Here is a 17,804-nt window from a genome sequence, read left to right as displayed (position 1 = left end):
TCATGCTCAGATTCATTGAATATATGAAACCATAAATCTCACATTCATCACAGCGTAGTGAAATTGTCATATACCTAAGCCGGTTTTAAAGGAACGCAAAAAGCTGTAAAAATGGATTCGAGTTGCTCTAAAACCAAAAAACGTTCGATGATTGACATCGCGGCGGATTTCGTAATACGTGATGGTGAAAAGGCTGGTTGCAACATAGATCCCAATGGGGAATGCTCATACGTACAGAACAAATATGACTCGGGAAATTTTATTCGGCATTTCCGTTTACGCCACAGCGAGCTAGCAAACGCTAAAGGTCTCCTGAAAGATTATGTTCAACCAGAGAAAAAGCCGCGATTCGTGGCAAAACGGCCAATCGCCATTGACTTACAGCTTTTGATCGAAGCTGTCGCGAAGCTGGTCACTGAACATGGGCTGCCACTGTCATGCTTCGAGTGGGACGGTTTTCGACTGCTACTAGAGCCAATTTGTCAAGCGGTGGGATGTACTTTGAATCGAGAAACCATCAGAGAACACTTACGTGTTATTTCTCAGCGTGTCAAACAGATCCTCAAAGATGAGATGAAGGATAAATTAATATGCTTAAAGGTCGATTCTGCATCATGTCATAACAGACATATTCTCGGAATAAACGTTCAATATACTCTTGGGGAAAAGGTCGTGGTTCGAACTCTTGGTAAGTTATCCTCCAATCCACTGAATTTCTTTCACCTTAACTGTAACCGCATAGTCGTCCCATCTTTGTTGGGTTTCCTGTTCATATGGGACAGTTAGGCAATTACAGACAGTTTACTACATCGCGTCACACAACTGGTACATTCCCACCTCGCAGCTTAATTTTCATTACTCACATCCACATTTGATAACTGCGAGGTACTTAAGACAGTTACCTTTCAGGTATCGTAATAGAATGTGGTTATCACGAATATTCTTATGCCCAAGCAAACCGAGACAATTTCCCATCTAATAATTTCATTGACCGGTTACGGATTTGAGCCTAGCCCTATGCAAGGTCTTCTTTATAGCCGTGCGACTTATCACTGACCTGCAGAAGACCCTTACTAAGAACTTTCTACCTAGAAGCTTGACGTAATTTACAAACATTTGAATCCAATTTGCAGTAAGGCTATTTTTGGCTAATAATGTATTTTTGATTATTTCTTTCTTGTTATACAGGAATGGTAGAGGTTAAAGAAAGCCAAACTGCCGCAGTCCTAAAATTAAAAATATTGGATACGCTTGCAGAGTACAATGTGCCCATTGGGAACATTTTCTCAATTACTGTCGATAACGGGGCCAATATGGTGGCGGCAGTGAAGAAAATGCGAAATGAACTACAAATGACATTGCTAGAGAACCTTGAGGATGTTGACTGCACAGGCGAACAAGAATCATCACGAGATATACCTTCTGAATTGTATGAAGAGTTCCAAGAGCGAATCAATCTTGTGCGATGTGCTGTTCACACTCTGCAGCTGGCGATCTTAGACGTGGTGAATAAATCCCATGCAGGTGTGAAGAGTCTGACCGAGCTGGCTAAAAAATCAAAAAACGTGAAGTACCAAACGAATTTCGACCATCATGGTGCCTCGCACCCCCCTATTTGGAGCCAAACCAGATGGGGTGGTATTTTTGAGATGGTGCAATCTTTCAAAACGCAAAAATCATTCTTCGAACAACTAGCGACTCAATTTCCTGAACTCGGTATGTATGTAAACACACCAACGTTTTTTTAATAAGGCGATTGCATCAACTGCCACAATTGCGCTTCCAAAAATCTACCATTGACGCCCGCATTCACGTATGATTTATCAAAAAGTAAATATGCAATTTTGCATATAGCCTTTTTGATAAATCATACGTGAATTGAAATAATTCACATATCTCAGATTCACGTTACTTATATACATTTGATCATCATAGATCTTACCGACCACTGGAATTTCGTTGACAATTATTATGAGGCATTCAAACCGCTGTACATTTGTACAAAGAAAATGCAGGCGGAGCATGTATGTTTACCCGATTTCTACATGGCCTGGCTAATGGCAATCAGTGAAGTGCGCAAGCTCAATGAAAACCCGTTTACTCCTGAGCTGATGAACTCGTTGACTACGCGATTAAAAGCTTTGCGTGGATCTAGAGCTTTTAAAATGGCTCTTTTCATCGATCCGAGGTTTAACTATCGAGGATCGAAGTTTTTTTCACCTGAGGAAAAAATGGAAATACAGGTACATATATTCATTTACAAAATGTCATAAGAATCATTCAAGGCGGTTGATTCTTAGTCTTCGCGCTATCTTTCTTTTCATCTGAATCAGTCGTCTTCTGTCACGCATACAATCACGAACAACACACATGGGGAGAACTATTGCTTAAAGGCTCTCCCAAACCCAAGCAATATCATCGCTGCGACGGCGTCAACTAATCGCCGCGATTATATCGTTGGGTCGCTGTTTCATTTAAGCCTCCATACCAACGGCGACAGTCGCCAAGCGATAACACTATCGCGTCGCGTATGTTTGGGGGAACCTTAATGCTCCCATTTTTCAATAAAATTTCCATGAATCACACAAGAATACTATAATTTATATTTTATAGAACTTCCTGCGAACATGCTCCAATTTACTTTCTTTCTCATCATCCCTTCTCAAGGGTTTCATCAACGAAACGTGGCAGCGAATTCACCAACTGCAAACGCCTTCATCTGCTTCTCACATGCCAAACGTATCCCTGAACAGCTCCGAACACAACGACGACTTTGATGAATATCTCACCGAGATGTATGGTGGATCCGTGAATATGGATCACGAACTAAGCGAAACCAGATTTCTACAACAGCTACAGTCTATCGATCTCGAACCTCGTCAAAACCATAACTATAATGTCTGGGACCACTGGTTGCGCCGGAAAACAACACATCCGGAGTTGCATGCCGTATCCATGATTGTGCTGGCCACTCCTTCAAACCAAGTTTCCGTTGAGAGAGCCTTCAGTGCTCTTGGGTTAGTATTATCTAATTTCCGCACGCAGCTGGCAGAAGAAACCTTGACGAATATTCTTCTGGTAAAGTTGAACAAGGCTTTATTCCCACAAGCGATTTCAACAGCTTACAATTGGAAGGAAATCGAACTAAAAGATAGGGTGAAGCGGATGGCTAACGAATAAATTGATTCCGACTCTCGAACACAATATAATATAATAAAAGTTTTCGAAAATAATCATTTTTATTATCTATATTATTTCCATGGCTCAGATTTATCGTGCAGTAATATTATTCAATCATAGGAGCAAAATTACTAATTTTATCATACCGTGTATTATCGTTTGCTGATAAGGGATTATCACAACAGTAAATCAGATGTGAATAAGTATAACATGGGAAATTCCAATGAGATCGTGTACGGTCCTCTCAATGTATGCATCTCAGTCGCGGATGTTTTCATATCCATTGAACTGGCTATCCTATTTCGCCGTCGTGAGGGTTGTGTTGCAATTCATTCAGAATTCCAGGAAAACATGATAACTGGGCTCGTCCTAATGAGCGGCACCGACACACATTCGCACACATTCGTTTCTCTATCATCTTCCTGGAATATGACAAAACATACAATAGATATTATTTAGTAACAACTAAATTCTAAGTTGATTTTTGAAATCAGCTGTCACTTACCGTGCTAGAGTATAGCTTCCCAAATCAAATTCCAAAAACTCACAGCTGCTTTTGTTTCGGCTTTGCTTGAAAAATATCCTTTTTCACAAAATAATTCACGGAATACTTCTTCCTTCATGGAAACTTATCTGTCAAGACTCAAGCGGGTTGCTCGGGTTGCTTATTCAGTTTCAGCTACATCGACACTGTTGTTTTATAGGAGCGTAAATCACAAGCACAAATAACGACTGTGATGACTAACTTTGTAGTATTCGTTAACTCACAATATTTTGTACGTCCATAAGATGCGGAGTTCTACTAAATCCCATTGATAGGTTGCAGGCGGCGGTTATAATTGTCAGAACAAAATTCTAAAAAAGAACAATGTCTTAGTCCCATATGAAATGACAATGTTGACATATTTTAATCTAGCCATACATTCGTTAATGACTTATTCGGATATTTCAAATTCAAACAATTATTGAACTGAATTGTTTTTGAAACAATTTGTGTACAGTTGAACATATTTTTGGATTTCATATTCTTTTGTTACATGATCATAAAAATGCAGTCAATTAATAATTTGTATGCACTGTAGGGTCGAATGGACAACAAGATTTATTTCGAAAAATGTATTGAAGAGTAAAGTGAGGTAACCATTTGTAAGGCTTTGATTAAATTTTCAAATCAAATTCAAATTTGGACATTTATGGACATAGATAAAACAAAATGGTTTTCCATTTTTACTGCTACTTTAATTTGATTTTGAATCATAAATTTCAATAGAACATTAACAAACAAAAAAACTATAGGCGTTTTGAAATGTGGAGGGCGGTTTGCATTTCAGAGTCACTTGGATGAAAATGCATGGAATGAATTTTGTTTAGTGTCATTATCATCGGGGCAAAAATGAATATGAATTATTTAGGTGTTCATTCTCAGTTCAACAGTTTACGAATGAGTGTAAAGAAGAATGTGGGTACAACAACAATGCGATTGACAGAGTGTAACCTCACATGAGGTAGTAACAATTCATTTTCCATGGCATTTGATTCATTGGTGACTGAATTCAATGTTGTCTCGATTCTCTGCGATTTCACTAAAATGAGTTTGACTTTTTTCTACCCTGGCGGTAATCATTAACATTGGGAATATTCTGGTGCAGTCCATGCATTTAGAAATACTTTGAAACAAAAAAACACGTATTTTGCTGTTACCACAGACAAATGGATGTTGAACTTGTTATTTTAATATCGTTCTCGTATTTAAGATTAGTTTCAAATGATAGATTTTTCACGCATCTGTAATGCGCGTGTGAACCGAATGAAATTGTTGTGTGCGCTTTGATATTTGATTTTACACTGGAGTCAACACCTTCAATTTCAACGAAAATCGGGTTTGCGCAATTTTTGCTTATGTCCGCATATTAAAACTTCGGGAACAATCCGCCGGCCATTGGTGGGAAATGGTTTCCTTTTTTCTGCGGATTTTTGGCATTTGCGTTTGTTTACGCCGTTTATCAAAAAGGTTGCCGAGACCAAACGATTTTTATGGAAGTTGTTTTCATGATGTGCGTATCTCCCGAGAAATCAACTTCAGTGTAGAGAAATGTTGTAAGAAGAACATCTATAAATTACGTAACGCTTGAAGGGGGAGGAGTGTTGTCGGCGAAGTGTGACGATCCATGCAAAATTTTCAGAAATTTCATACAAAAGGGGGAGCCGTGTTGAAAATTTCCCGTTACGTAATTAATGGATCTTCCATAGGAGCAAACGTAAAATAGGAATAAAACATGGCCCAAAAAGTTTTACCATAGCTACGCCCTACGTCTGTTTGTATGTGGTGATAATCTATCGCTCACATCATAAAATCGGTTTTCAATTGTGACATTCTATAAATCTCCCCAAAACTCTTCTCTTTGTGCTAAATATGCTTGGAGAAGCAAAATATTCTACATCTGAGGAAATCCATGCTTTTACACTTGTATTTGTTGCGAGATCAACACTCCGAAAAACGCTTTCAGTATGTCATAGCTCGCTTTGATCGCCGCTTCACTTCGCTTTGCTTATCGCCAACCTCTTCGCTTCGCTTCTCTTCGCTCCCAGTATGTCATCAGCCTAATAGTTGTTTTGAAAGGCGGCTTATTGGGCCTGCGCAAACCTCCTGTCTCGTCGGAGGGCCGTCGTGTCAGGGCTGTTTAGCGTCCCACCTAACACCAGGACTTGGGCTTATGCGCTTTGAGCGGCACACGGTCGCTTTGGCGGAGCCTACTTGCGGATACATGCAGCTTTTTATAGAAGTTTAACAGGGTCCACTGTCAAACCCCACCACATCCTAGGCAGGCACCACAACTCGCAGATGGCCTGGGGAGGGTTCGTCAAGCCCTTAGTCCCTGCTGGCCTTTTTTAAAGCTGAACTAAAAAGGGCATGGACATGGAAAAGTGCATAACATGATACACTTTCTGCTTCCATTATTGTAACGGTTTTTTTTCCAGAGAATTCCGTCGGAGTATCCACAAAATATTGATCAGACAATTATCGCTTTTTTTTTGGAAATTGTTGCTGGATTTCATCGACAGTTCATTAGGAAATCTATTCGGGAATAACAGCCTAAATGATTTAGGAAAATACATTGCTTAGATGTTTACTTCAAAAATTGCGTAAGAATTTGTTAAGCGAAATTTCTGGTAAAATTCTTAAAGGGGATTTCATTCGGAAGTTCTAGCCGGACTTGTTTACAGACACTCATCATCAGCGGTTTCAGAAATTTATTTGAAAGATCTTTAGAAAATTTTATTTCGAATGTTTCTGTAACGTTTGTGTAATTCCTGAGGATTGTCAATCAGTATTTCGTGCGGAAATTCATCTAAGATTTACTGAGAATTTCAATGAACTTGTTTTCCCGGCAATTCCTACAGAAATTCCTTTGAAATATCCATCAGATATTAGTCTTTTGCAAAGCAGTTGAACACTTCTACTGCCATTGCATCTACCATGCATGAAAATTCACATCAGCATAAATAAAGACATGGCCAAAATACGAAGGCAAAGTATATGAGTTACATAGTTACATAGAAAACTTTCGATGACAGTCATTAGTAATCATAAAAGGTATTTATCTTATTACGACGTACATAAATGAATCTCTAAGATCGCTGTAAAATCACTTCTAAAAATACTGGCGGAATAAAGTCTGTCTAAATTTCACCGGAAATCGCGAACCTGCCCCAACAACGTTTAATTCCGGACACTTAGGTAATGTCCAATTGATTTGTCGTCATTTTATCAATCTGGGCGTGTTTAAAACATGCTGAAAGCAGCACATAAAGCAGGCAGTTTCAGCTGTCATGTACATTGATCGTCCCAATAGTTTGTGAAAACTTTCAAAAATCGCATTATAAGATGGGTACCCAAATTTTCACGTAGACAGGCTTTATATAGCGGAATACTAAATGAACATTAATTTTTGTTTGTCTTGTTCGTTGCTTGGTAGATCTAATTAAAACAGAAGCTTTACTACTTATAGACTTTACCCCTTTCATACAAGAAATCCTACCTACGCATCACAACAGCGTTTGATGAAACAAAAAAAAACTTGAACAACGGAACCAGTCAGCACGACAACCAGAAAAAATACCAGCGAGAGGCAATAAAACAAGTGGCGAAATGGTCTCCACTTCCCGTCTGCCGGTAACGTCGTTCTCCGTGGACGTCAACGAGTTTGTTGGACCTTTGTATCTAGTCGTCATCGACTAGAGCCGGGGCCAACCGAATCGCAGTGATATTAAAAAAAAGCGAAACAGACATTAAAAAACTTTTCCATTCGAACTCCACTCTAAGAATGGATGTCTGCTGCATGCATACTGCATGTTCGACCGACGGCAACCCACCGAGTAAACCTTCTTTTTTTGCTACCTTGGGTTGTTCCAATAATGGCACTGACAACCAGCAAGCATTAGGCAGCACAGTAGCATTGTTCACGAAAGAGGAATGATGCGATGCCATAATTGAACTCTTCGGATGAAACAAAGGAGAGAACCGTAGGTGGAAAATTAGCCGGAAAATAAAATTGTTTTAACCGGAATACGTTTCTTTAGAGACGGTTGGATACACGTACGTCTGTATCGCGTTTGATCCGAAACTTCAATTTCCAGTTATAATCCGTGCAGTGGAGAGCCATTACCGTTCGATTTTCTCCAGCGTTACGTGCTCTAGACGTTCGGAGGAGGAGGACCGACCGGTGAGAAAATCTATTTCATGTCGATTGCGCCGACGAAATCTAACACCTACGTGTGACTTGACTGGGAGTGAAGCGTAATGACTGTACGCTGTGCTTTGGGGATTAGCTTAGCAAGCCAAGGTCCCCATGCGTATCCATTTCAAACCGGTCCCAGACATCGCACCTTTGGGACGACGGGCGCTGGAAACTTCCCACGCGCAGCAGCGGAACGACTCAGCCATCGATTGTGCTTCCAGTGAAAATTCTAATGAGCAGAGTAGGATGAGCTCCAACTAATATGGAATTATGCCTTTTTTTGAAAGGTACTAACCTCGAAAGTTTTTCGACAATCTTGGGCTGTCCGGTGAACGCCTACTTGAGGTAACAGTCCGCGCCATAATCGAAGTTCATTAAGAATTCAGTCGTAATCGTATGGTTGCGGTCCCCGGTACGTGAACGATTGTGCCACATACAGACTAATTTGGAACATTCAACCATAATTGTCCGGTCCGGAAGTGCAGGAAGGTGCCGTTTAGGCAGATGGGTACGACTGTTGTGGGCTTCAAATGGTAAGGTCGATAGTGCCATTACGACGGTCATTAAAATCATCAATTTGATTGACGGATAACGGAATTAGTTTGTACTGCCTTTAGCTGAACAATATTATATGGAGTATGTAACATTTGTTATGGACCAAACTCTTGGCCGTATGACAACGCTCGATTGGATACATCATGACAAGGGATTTGTATCGATTACATTCTATTGTTGCGCACCGATTCATGTCGAAAAGCGATGAGTCAAGAAATCATTGAACTGACTCGTCACGGTCAAACATCTTCGTTCAAAATCAAACTTTGAAGGTTTTTCCAATCAATATATTTTGCAACCGAGCACGGCCACCACCGCCGAGCTTGCTACAATAGCTCCGATTCCGCCGCAAAGTAATTGACCTCTCACGCTGGCTCCTGAGTTGCCCACCTGGCTGTATGGCCAAGAAGTGAGTGGGCATTATTACCACCTTCTTAATCCGTATCCGCCATGGTTTGTAAAAACACAAAATAATGGAAAATGGCGTAAGGCAACTTGTTGACCAGCATTGCTCTATCGAACCTTTTATGGCGCCTCGGCGGGGAGAACGAACGATATCCATTCGACCGAGAACGACCGAGTTCGGCGGGTAAATTAAATTAGTTCTTTTGGCATCAGGTGAACCGATGAGCCGGTCGCTTCCCCCTTTCGATTGGTGGCCGCTTTTTTTGCTAATCCACTCGTCGGCTACTGAAACGGCTTAACGTCCGTATGATTATCCGCGTCGGTATAGGATGGAGGCGGCGGGTCTGGATGACGATTGGCGTCGATGGCTGGAAGAGCATTGGCGTGTGGGTGGCAGTTCGGTGGTAGAAGGTTGAATTATCAAGGTTTAAACCCCTGATTGGTGACGTGCATTGGAATCGATGCTAGTTATATAAAAGTTCTCTCGAGTGTAGACTTGTTGAATTGAATTCAAAATACAAAATTCCGTAATTTTGATTCACTCTGTCTCTAGAAATGTAGATGATTTATTTTTATACTTTTAGGAACATGAAAATCTATTATGAAGAAAAATAGGCATTCGTTCTGAGGAACATTCATCATCAAAAAGTGCAGCCATTCACTCCGATTGCAATTTGGGAACAACAATTACACTGATCCACAGTAAATTTGAGGGGGTCAAACGGAAAGGGGTGTAAGTGACAAAAACTAAGTTTTGAGAAAAATGTGAGTAAAGTTTTTCAATATTTTTTCGTTCCATACAAATTGTATGGAAGTTCAAGAAATTACTAATTTTCGGTGAATTTTATCATTTTTTTTTACAAATAACGTACAAAATGTATCAACATATTGACCAAAATGTCACTTACACCTTCTGCTTCTAGCCCCCTCATTTGTATTCGCTATGGTCATGTGTTGCATTTGTAGTTCCCGACTTCTAAAATCGACTGGTTATTACGCTTTTTGTTTGATTGGGAACATTCCGAGACTATTTGGTCACAAAGTAGGAAAGGTTTTAGCGCTTTAACGGCGTTGAAGTCACTATAATGTTTGCAGATTACATGTTCATATGAGTTAAAATACTAAGTTATCACGATATCTGAATGTCCCCATTAGTGTTTTTCAGGAAAAAATGGGCCTCCCAGGAGACATGATAGGATAGGTGGGTGTGGTGCTTGATTTCAATCTAGGATAAAAATCACAAAAGCACGAGGATTACTACTCCTGGCTACGCCCATCTGAAGAGCTGAAGTGTCATTTAGAAGACATAATGTCAAATGATACGTGACGTACCTAGGCTTTTTATAGAAAATGTTGATCTAATGAATCAAATGACATTTTAAAACACTGAATACAACTGAGGATCGAAAAACATCGCAATATTTGGCATCTACGTCTTATTATTGCTGCATTTTGCCATAATTTCTTTAAAATAAAATAACAGTAATTTAGCACAGATGATGTATCTTCTTGTGTTGTACATCAACATGAGGTGGATTGTATTTGTATCCGAATAACTGACGAATTCTCATTCCTTCAGTAGCCTTAGTTCACAATATATTTTAGAATAGGAAAGTCACGTATAAAATTATGAAAATCATAAAAACTAAAATTAAGACTTAACCAGCCTAGTGCTGAAGGTCTTTTTAATAAATACAATAACATAAGACTTGTATGGGATTTAGTTGGGCAGCTCATAACGCACATTCTGCCCTATTATGCAGGCCATTACCTGCCGGGCTATACAAATTGGATTTAGAAGTGTTCCATTCTTCTAATTAAATATGAACAGGGCAATCAAAGTTAATTGCCTATTTCCGGGGATTAACCCACCCGACTTGGACGTTAATTTACAATGTTATGAAAACTCATATGTGTTATGTGGAAGATATTGATTTGGAAAATGTATTGGAGGTAACCATTTTCCCTTCGATGGGACTCGAACCCATGACCCTACAGTACGCTAGACTGGTGCTTTAACCAACTAAGCTACGAAGGACCTCCGTCGGCCTTCGCAACCTAGCAGCTCGAGATTCCCAAATTGGACGCCTAGTCAAATCACTCGCAATCCATTTCTCAAGCCAACACTTCCACATGTGTATAGTACACGTCCACATTAGAGGAGCGTGAGTATTTAGAATGTCTGGCAGCTATACACATTCTTCATCAGCAACTGTACTGATCAAGTAAGGTTGTGTAAGCTATTTGCCAGTCGGTCGTCAAGCTCCTATAAAAAATCATCAAATTTTACGCACAAAATAACGTCTAGCGGTTCTTATTATTGACAAACCGGTATCAAACATTTCTCGGCTTAATAATCGAGGAAAAAAAAAACAAAATTGTAAACAAAACTCATCCGCAGGAAAAAAATAAAAATTTCGTTTCGTTTCGTCAAATTTCGAATCAAATAGGACCTTGATTTCGTATCGTTTTGAGGTTACGGTAATAATTTATGCACCATTTTTTTTAATTTTACAGATATGTATTATGACTTCAGGTCCTCCTCAGGTCTTCAGGTCTTCGGGGCCCTCCTTAGCCGCGGTAAGTCACGCGGCTACAAAGCAAGACCATGCTGAGGGTGGCTGGGTTCGATTCCCGGTGCCGGTCTAGACAATTTTCGGATTGGAAACTGTCTCGACTTCCCGATAAAAGTATCATCGTGTTAGCCTCATGATATACGGATGCAAAAACGATAACCTGGCTTAGAAACCTCGCAGTTAATAACTGTGGAAGTGCTTAGTGAACACTAAGCTGGGAGGCGGCTCTGTCTAAGGTGTGGGGATGTAATGCCAATAAGAAGAAGAAGAAGATTATGACTAAAGGCATTTCAGAAATGAAATGTCTCTTACCCATGAAAAAGGAGTTGTGGGAATCTGAATGTAAGACATGTTAGAAATTTTAGCATTTCAATGAATTAATTTTATAGGAAAAAAGTTTAGAAAACTGAGAGGATTTATTCAAATCTGAGGAATCAAAAACACCCCTAAGCCAGCATGAAATATGGTCTGTAAGAGGTTCTAAACGCCACAAAAAAATTTTTATCGGTCATAAACTTTCTTGGTAGTTCGCTTAGAATAGCTACCACCCATACAATTTTGTGAAAGTGAATAAAAAGTCCAAGAAGTTAGTAATAATTGCTTGAAACTATTAAAGATTTAGAGAAAATTGTGAAATCAGTGACCTCTGCTGGCAGCATTATCGAAAATCAGAGGCATTCCACGATGGGCTTATCAAAGACAACACAACAAGGAGTGAACCTAGAAGATGAGTGAAAATCGTGCCTACTTGATGAATTTTATGAATTTTTAATGAATTTTTCGTTTCATCACTTTTACGCCTCACTCAATTATCGCGAAAATTTTCGGTAAGCAATTACAAAAAAAATATGACCGTAACGGGATTTGAACCTAGAACATCAACAAAAATGACGATGAGATGCGGTCACTGTAGCCTTACCACCCCATCGACTGCATGTAGGGATAAGGTTGTTTGTTCCCCAAAAGCTACTCTTTTTGCAGCTGGTGATGTCACGAAAAGGAAGGAAGCAGTGAACAAACGAGCAAATCAACTTTTCGCGGCACTGGTAGTGAGAGAGAAATGGTTATCTCTCATCAGACCTTTTTTATTTCCCCGCAAACCCGCTAACCTACTCATCTTTTCCATCATTTAGATGCAGAGGGTTGCTTGGTCTCTTGTAACAATGTTTGTCGAATTAAATTTTCCTTGATTTGCATCATTTTAATTAGAAGTGCAACTAGCAACCACAACAATCAACAATCATGCTTATTAGAAATGCAATATTTGTCCTGAAAATCGTTGAAAATTTCACAAATTATGTGAGGATACCGTCCGGGAACATCATGAGCATCGCGAATACAAACGACAACGTGTTATTATAGGGTGTCCCAGTAAGTATACGCACGATTTAAAAAATAACATTACGACTTTAATTTTTGGGAATAATTGATTATCAATTCGATTTTATGTCCTTTCTAATGTTTTTTTCTACAGATCAGCGTCAGATCCAATTAATCGTACGTCCGTACGCTAAGGAGTGGAATTTTGAGCAGATAGTACCCATTAGCTTCTGAAGTTCTGAAGTTCAGCACAGACTGTTTGTCAACGATTTTGACTACATTTTCCCACTTCCACTTATTGAGACTAGTTTAGAGAATCCACCTCCTTCAGTACGGATTCGACTGCTTTTAATTTGTACCAGACTACCGTGTCCATTGAGGTAGCTCAAAAAACAATATTTCAAACATTTTGATAAGCCGCCCTCTTATTCGATTCTATTTGCTGCCCTTGTGTCCAGATCATCAGGGCATCAAATAGAACCAAATAAGAAGGCCACTCAAAAAAATTTAAAAAAAAATGTTTTTGCCATACTAATTTGAGCCACCCTAGTGGCGTATTAATACACTGATGCCAAATCCGGACAAAATACTGGGTTATGCTAATTTCGAATAATGTTGCAAATGGATTTGAGAGCCTTCCACACTGACAAATTGCTTGTCAAATCATAGATTTTTACAGTATTTTTCTAAATAAAGTAGCTTATCAGCATCGCCAATACTTTAACTGCACGGATCGTGTGCAACTGGATTGATTTTAGCATCTTATAATAGAATTTTACTCATGGTTCATCAACGATATTCCACACAAAATTTTATCGTATAACTTATGGGCTTATGTTCTAACATTTGTGGCTTGTTATTCACTTCTTGTTTTCTTCTTCTACTTCCTGAAAGTCTGTAGTTCATTTTGTGTCTTGTGCGATCGATTTTATTAGTCGATGCTCTCTCCACTTCTCGCTTAACTTTTCAAAAGGACCTAAAACATATTTTTCTTAAATTAATTTGAATAGCGCAATCAACAGAACAACATGAAAGCTATTGATTGCAGTATTCCAATTAATTCATGAAAAAAATGGTACTTAGGTACTTCTGAAAAGTTAAGCGAGACTTCTTGAACGAAAGAACCATTTTTTTTACAGAAAAAGCTTTTTCCCGATCGAGCGTATGGCCCATAGGGACCGATTTAAAACCAGATTTTTTCTATTATCTAAAATGTAAACTCCTCAGCACTCCTCCGAATCGCATAACAAACTGCTCCGATGCTCTTATCTTCCATTTTCGCCAGCTGAGTAAGTAATGCTTAGTAATGATCTGTTGTTCAAACGTCATCTGAAAACAACAGTAGCGCATCAAAATCGTGCTTATACTTTCTGGGACACCTTATAGCAGAACTAATTTGTAGTATTCATTCAAACATTAGTCAATGGATTTAGCCCGTCATTTTTTATCCAGTCGATTTCGATACGTTATCAATTGAGCAAAGCATTTATTGAATGGGAGATTGTTTAATTTTTTATGACGACTTTTTAAGTCGATTAATAATTGTTGGGGCAATTGATCGAGATGCGGTTTTCGCTCAGTTCAAGCTCTTGAGTATTCCTTTCAGCTATGTAGGTTATCTTTTAACCCGCGCTTAATGAGGAAGCGCCATAATCAATATAATGAAAAAATGAATTTCCACATACTAATTTGCATGCAAACTTGAAACGGCTTGTGCTTAATCAGTTTTTATCCAAATCAGCTCAAATTTTCGGAGGACACTCAGAACATGATTCAGAATCAGATTAGCGCCGTGGAGCAAAATCGATGTCTTGAACCACCCTAATGTACATTGTACATATGTGATCATGAGACATCAAATTATCGAGCTTTGAATAAACGCAAAATATTTCAGGATAGGATTTCACTCGTTACTTTCACAAGCTACTGCAGACCTCTAGTTTTGAAAAACGTCCTGGAGTTCAAAACGTGCGATGCACTAGTTCAACCAAGTCCTGAATGATATATCCATGCGTAGCCTAATATCTTAGCAGGTTTATTCAGCTGAAAAGTATTCACTCATTACTTGTACAACCTACAAGGGACTCTGTATGAGTGGTTGTTTTATGTAGACTCATGATAGCAAAGTAAGCTATACTATATAAATATTTTCACGGTTTTTCTGATGGTCCTTTCGAACAATCTTCCACGAAACAGTTTCGTCGAAACTTCTGTTTCACATCTCGATATATCCAGATATATCAGGGATTTTAAGTACATCTAACAGATATCCTAATCTTAATTCATTTTCAGGTTCCTTGGACATCTCATTTTCTTAGAAACTAATCAGCTTATTGAACAGAATTGAATGTTTTCCGATTGTGAGGACATTGCAAAGACGTTGGTTGATCTGTTAGATACCATGGGTTGAACTCGAGATCGTTTTGAAGAACCTTAATCTTCTCGCATTCAAGAAAATTGATTTTACACGATGCGCTTATGCCGGAATGGGTATATCTGAAAATAATATTTCAAATATTTGCTTACAAGTACCGTTAGTATATACCGATGATGAGGACGATGCGAAAGTTCTGGTTCATGTGGTACATAAATTGGGTTGAACTCAAGAACGTTTTAGAAAATCTTGAACATTTAGTATTTCTTGAAATTCGTCACTGGCTGAACGCTCAGGACGACTACACTTGATTGAGTGTTCTAAGTTATCATATAATGTGGCACAGATGTTTCTTACGTTCAACGCCTTAAAGAAATATTCTACTTAGCTCAACAGTTGCTCCTTTGGGGTCAATTGATAGAGTGCAGTAGCTCTGATAAATCAAAATCAATTCCTCACCTGAAAATAAAAAGAGAATAAAATAAATTATTTATTTATTTTACAAATTGTTGGCAATCTAATCCTTTTGTCTCATTGAAAGATGAGAATAATAATTTTAGGGTAAATACTAAATTACGGGCAAAGCTCAACAGGTATACATTTCAAAGTTCTTTCTTGATGATTGATGTTTAATGATGTTTACTTTTTTTTTACTTACGCAGTCTTATGTATTCAAAACGACGAGTTTTGTTTTGCCCGACGTTTCGGCCTCTTATTTTGGTCATTTGCAAGAATGAACTAAAAAAACATGAACATGGAAAAGTGCATAACATAATACATAAAACATATTAAAATATGACCTACAACGTCTACCGTTTTTCGTTTTTAGTTTGCTTAGTTTCTTATTTGGAAACGGTTTAGGGTCATTTGGCTGAACGTCATTTGGCCGAATATTTGATATAAGTTTCCTTATGAAGGAAGAAGGAAGAAATAAGGAAGACTTGTGCAGGAAGAGGGAAGAAGGAAGAAGGGAAAATAAAGAAGGAATAAGGAATAAGAAGAAGGGAGAAGAAAGAAGGAAGAAGGAAAAAGGAAAAAGGAAGAAGGAAGAAAGAAGAAGGAAGAAGGAAAAGGGAAGAAGGAAGAAAGAAGGAAAAGTAAGAAAGAAAAAGGAATAAGGAAGAAAGAAAAAGGAAGAAGGAAGAAAGAAGGAAGAAGGTAAAAGGAAGAAGGAAGAAGGAAAGGGGAAGAAGGAAGAAGAAAGAAAGAAGAAGGAAAAGGAAGAAGAAAAAAGAAAGAAGGAAAAAGGAAGAAGGTAGAAGGAAGAAGGAAGAAGGGAGAAGGAAGAAAGAAGAAGGAAGGAAGAATAAGGAAGAAGAGAGAAGCAAGAAAGAAGAAGGAAGAGGAAGAAGGAAGAGGGAAGAAAGAAGAAGGAAGAAGAATGAAGGAATAAGGAAGAAGGAATAAAAAAGAAAGTAGGAAGAAGAAAGAAGAAGGAAGAAGAATGAAGGAATAAGGAAGAAGGAAGAAAATAGAAAGAAGATAAAGGATGAAAAAGAAAGAAGAAAGAAAAAGGAAGGAAGAAGGAAGAAAGAAAGAAGAAAGAAAAAGGAAGCAAAGAAAGACCACTCGTAAAATGAGGTCATTTTTTTAACTATTCGGCCAAACGGCATTCGGCCAAATGGCCTGACACCATGGAAACATAGTTAATCTTCAACATCATACACATTACACTTTGGCTTACAATTTGAACATTTAGTGTGGACGATTAAGAACTTTTGAAACACTGCTATTTTACAAGACTTGCACTGCACAAATAGACTAGACGCTTTGGCAGGACGGTCTTGAAACCTTGTTTCTTAGAAGGAAGTGGAGAATTCAGAGACTCCCCCTTCCTCTTGTTTTTATTAATGCTCACTGCTGAGCGTGGAGACGTGACCATCTAAGAGGTTGTTTCCCAGAAAGGTGTCCCTGCAGGAATTTTACTTCCGCAAACGGGTCCAACGTGAAACGGAAGTCTTCTTTCACGAGACTCGGAAGCCTTTTTTCAAGTGGCTCGGAAATCTCATGTCAAGAGGTTCGAAAGCCTCCTTTCAAGAGACTCAAAAGTCTCCATACAAGAGATACGGAAACCTCCTTTCAAAAAGTTCGGCAGCCTCCTTTCATGAAGTTCGGAAGACTTCTTTTAAGAGATGTGGAAGCTTCCTTTCAAGAGACTAGGAAGCTTTTTTTGGCTCAGTGGCTCAGAAACCTCCTTTCAAGAGGTTTGGAAGCCTCCTTTTAAGAGACTCAAAAGTCTCCATACAAGAGATTCGGAAGCCTCCTTTCAAGAGGCTCCGAAGTCTTCTTTCAAGAGACTCTGAAGCCTTTTTCAAGTGACTCGGAATCCTCCTTGCAAGAGGTTTAAAAGCCTCCATACAAGAGATTCGAAAGCCCTTTCAAGAAGCTTGGAAGTCTCCTTTCAAGAGAATCGGAAGCCTCCTTTCATGAGGTCCGGAAATCTCCTTTCAAGAGACTAGGAAGCCTTTTTTTATGTGGCTCGGAAACCTCCTTTCAAGTGGCTTGGAAGCCTCCTTTCAAGAGACTCGAAAGCAGCCTTCCATGAGGTTCGGAAATCTGCTTTCAAGAGACTCGGAAGCCTTTTTCAAGTGGTTCGGAAGTCCTTTTTCAAAAGATTCGAAAGCCTTCTTTCAAGAGACTTGGAAACCTTTTTTC

The 17,804-nt window shown here is 38.9% G+C and overlaps 2 protein-coding genes across 2 annotated transcripts in view; one reads left to right on the top strand and one right to left on the bottom strand.

Moving 5' to 3' along the window:
* Nucleotides 1–17,804, bottom strand: part of LOC134223425 (serine/threonine-protein kinase MARK2-like) — a 448,377-nt gene that overhangs the window by 374,454 nt on the left and 56,119 nt on the right. The gene's annotated exons all lie outside the window — the stretch shown is intronic.
* On the top strand, nt 120–3,186 carry LOC134227927 (uncharacterized). Its single transcript, XM_062709633.1, has 4 exons — nt 120–688; nt 1,189–1,716; nt 1,936–2,243; nt 2,668–3,186. Exons 1-4 carry the CDS (start codon nt 148–150, stop codon nt 3,178–3,180), a joined length of 1,890 nt encoding a protein of 629 aa, XP_062565617.1. The 5' UTR covers nt 120–147; the 3' UTR covers nt 3,181–3,186.

This window comes from Armigeres subalbatus, chromosome 3, assembly GCF_024139115.2.
Source record: "Armigeres subalbatus isolate Guangzhou_Male chromosome 3, GZ_Asu_2, whole genome shotgun sequence".
In the NCBI taxonomy this organism is placed as follows: domain Eukaryota; kingdom Metazoa; phylum Arthropoda; class Insecta; order Diptera; family Culicidae; genus Armigeres; species Armigeres subalbatus.
Note: the sequence above shows the minus strand (reverse complement) of the source record. Positions and strands in the feature narration are given on the sequence as shown.

What these genes read in the sequence shown, in the direction of transcription:
- LOC134227927 (XM_062709633.1), top strand. Translation starts at nt 148, where the DNA reads ATGATTGACATCGCGGCGGATTTCGTAATACGTGATGGTGAAAAGGCT. An exon ending in GACTCAATTTCCTGAACTCG is followed by an intron (nt 1,717 to 1,935) that starts GTATGTATGTAA and finishes TGATCATCATAG; the next exon opens with ATCTTACCGACCACTGGAAT. An exon ending in AGGAAAAAATGGAAATACAG is followed by an intron (nt 2,244 to 2,667) that starts GTACATATATTC and finishes TCCCTTCTCAAG; the next exon opens with GGTTTCATCAACGAAACGTG.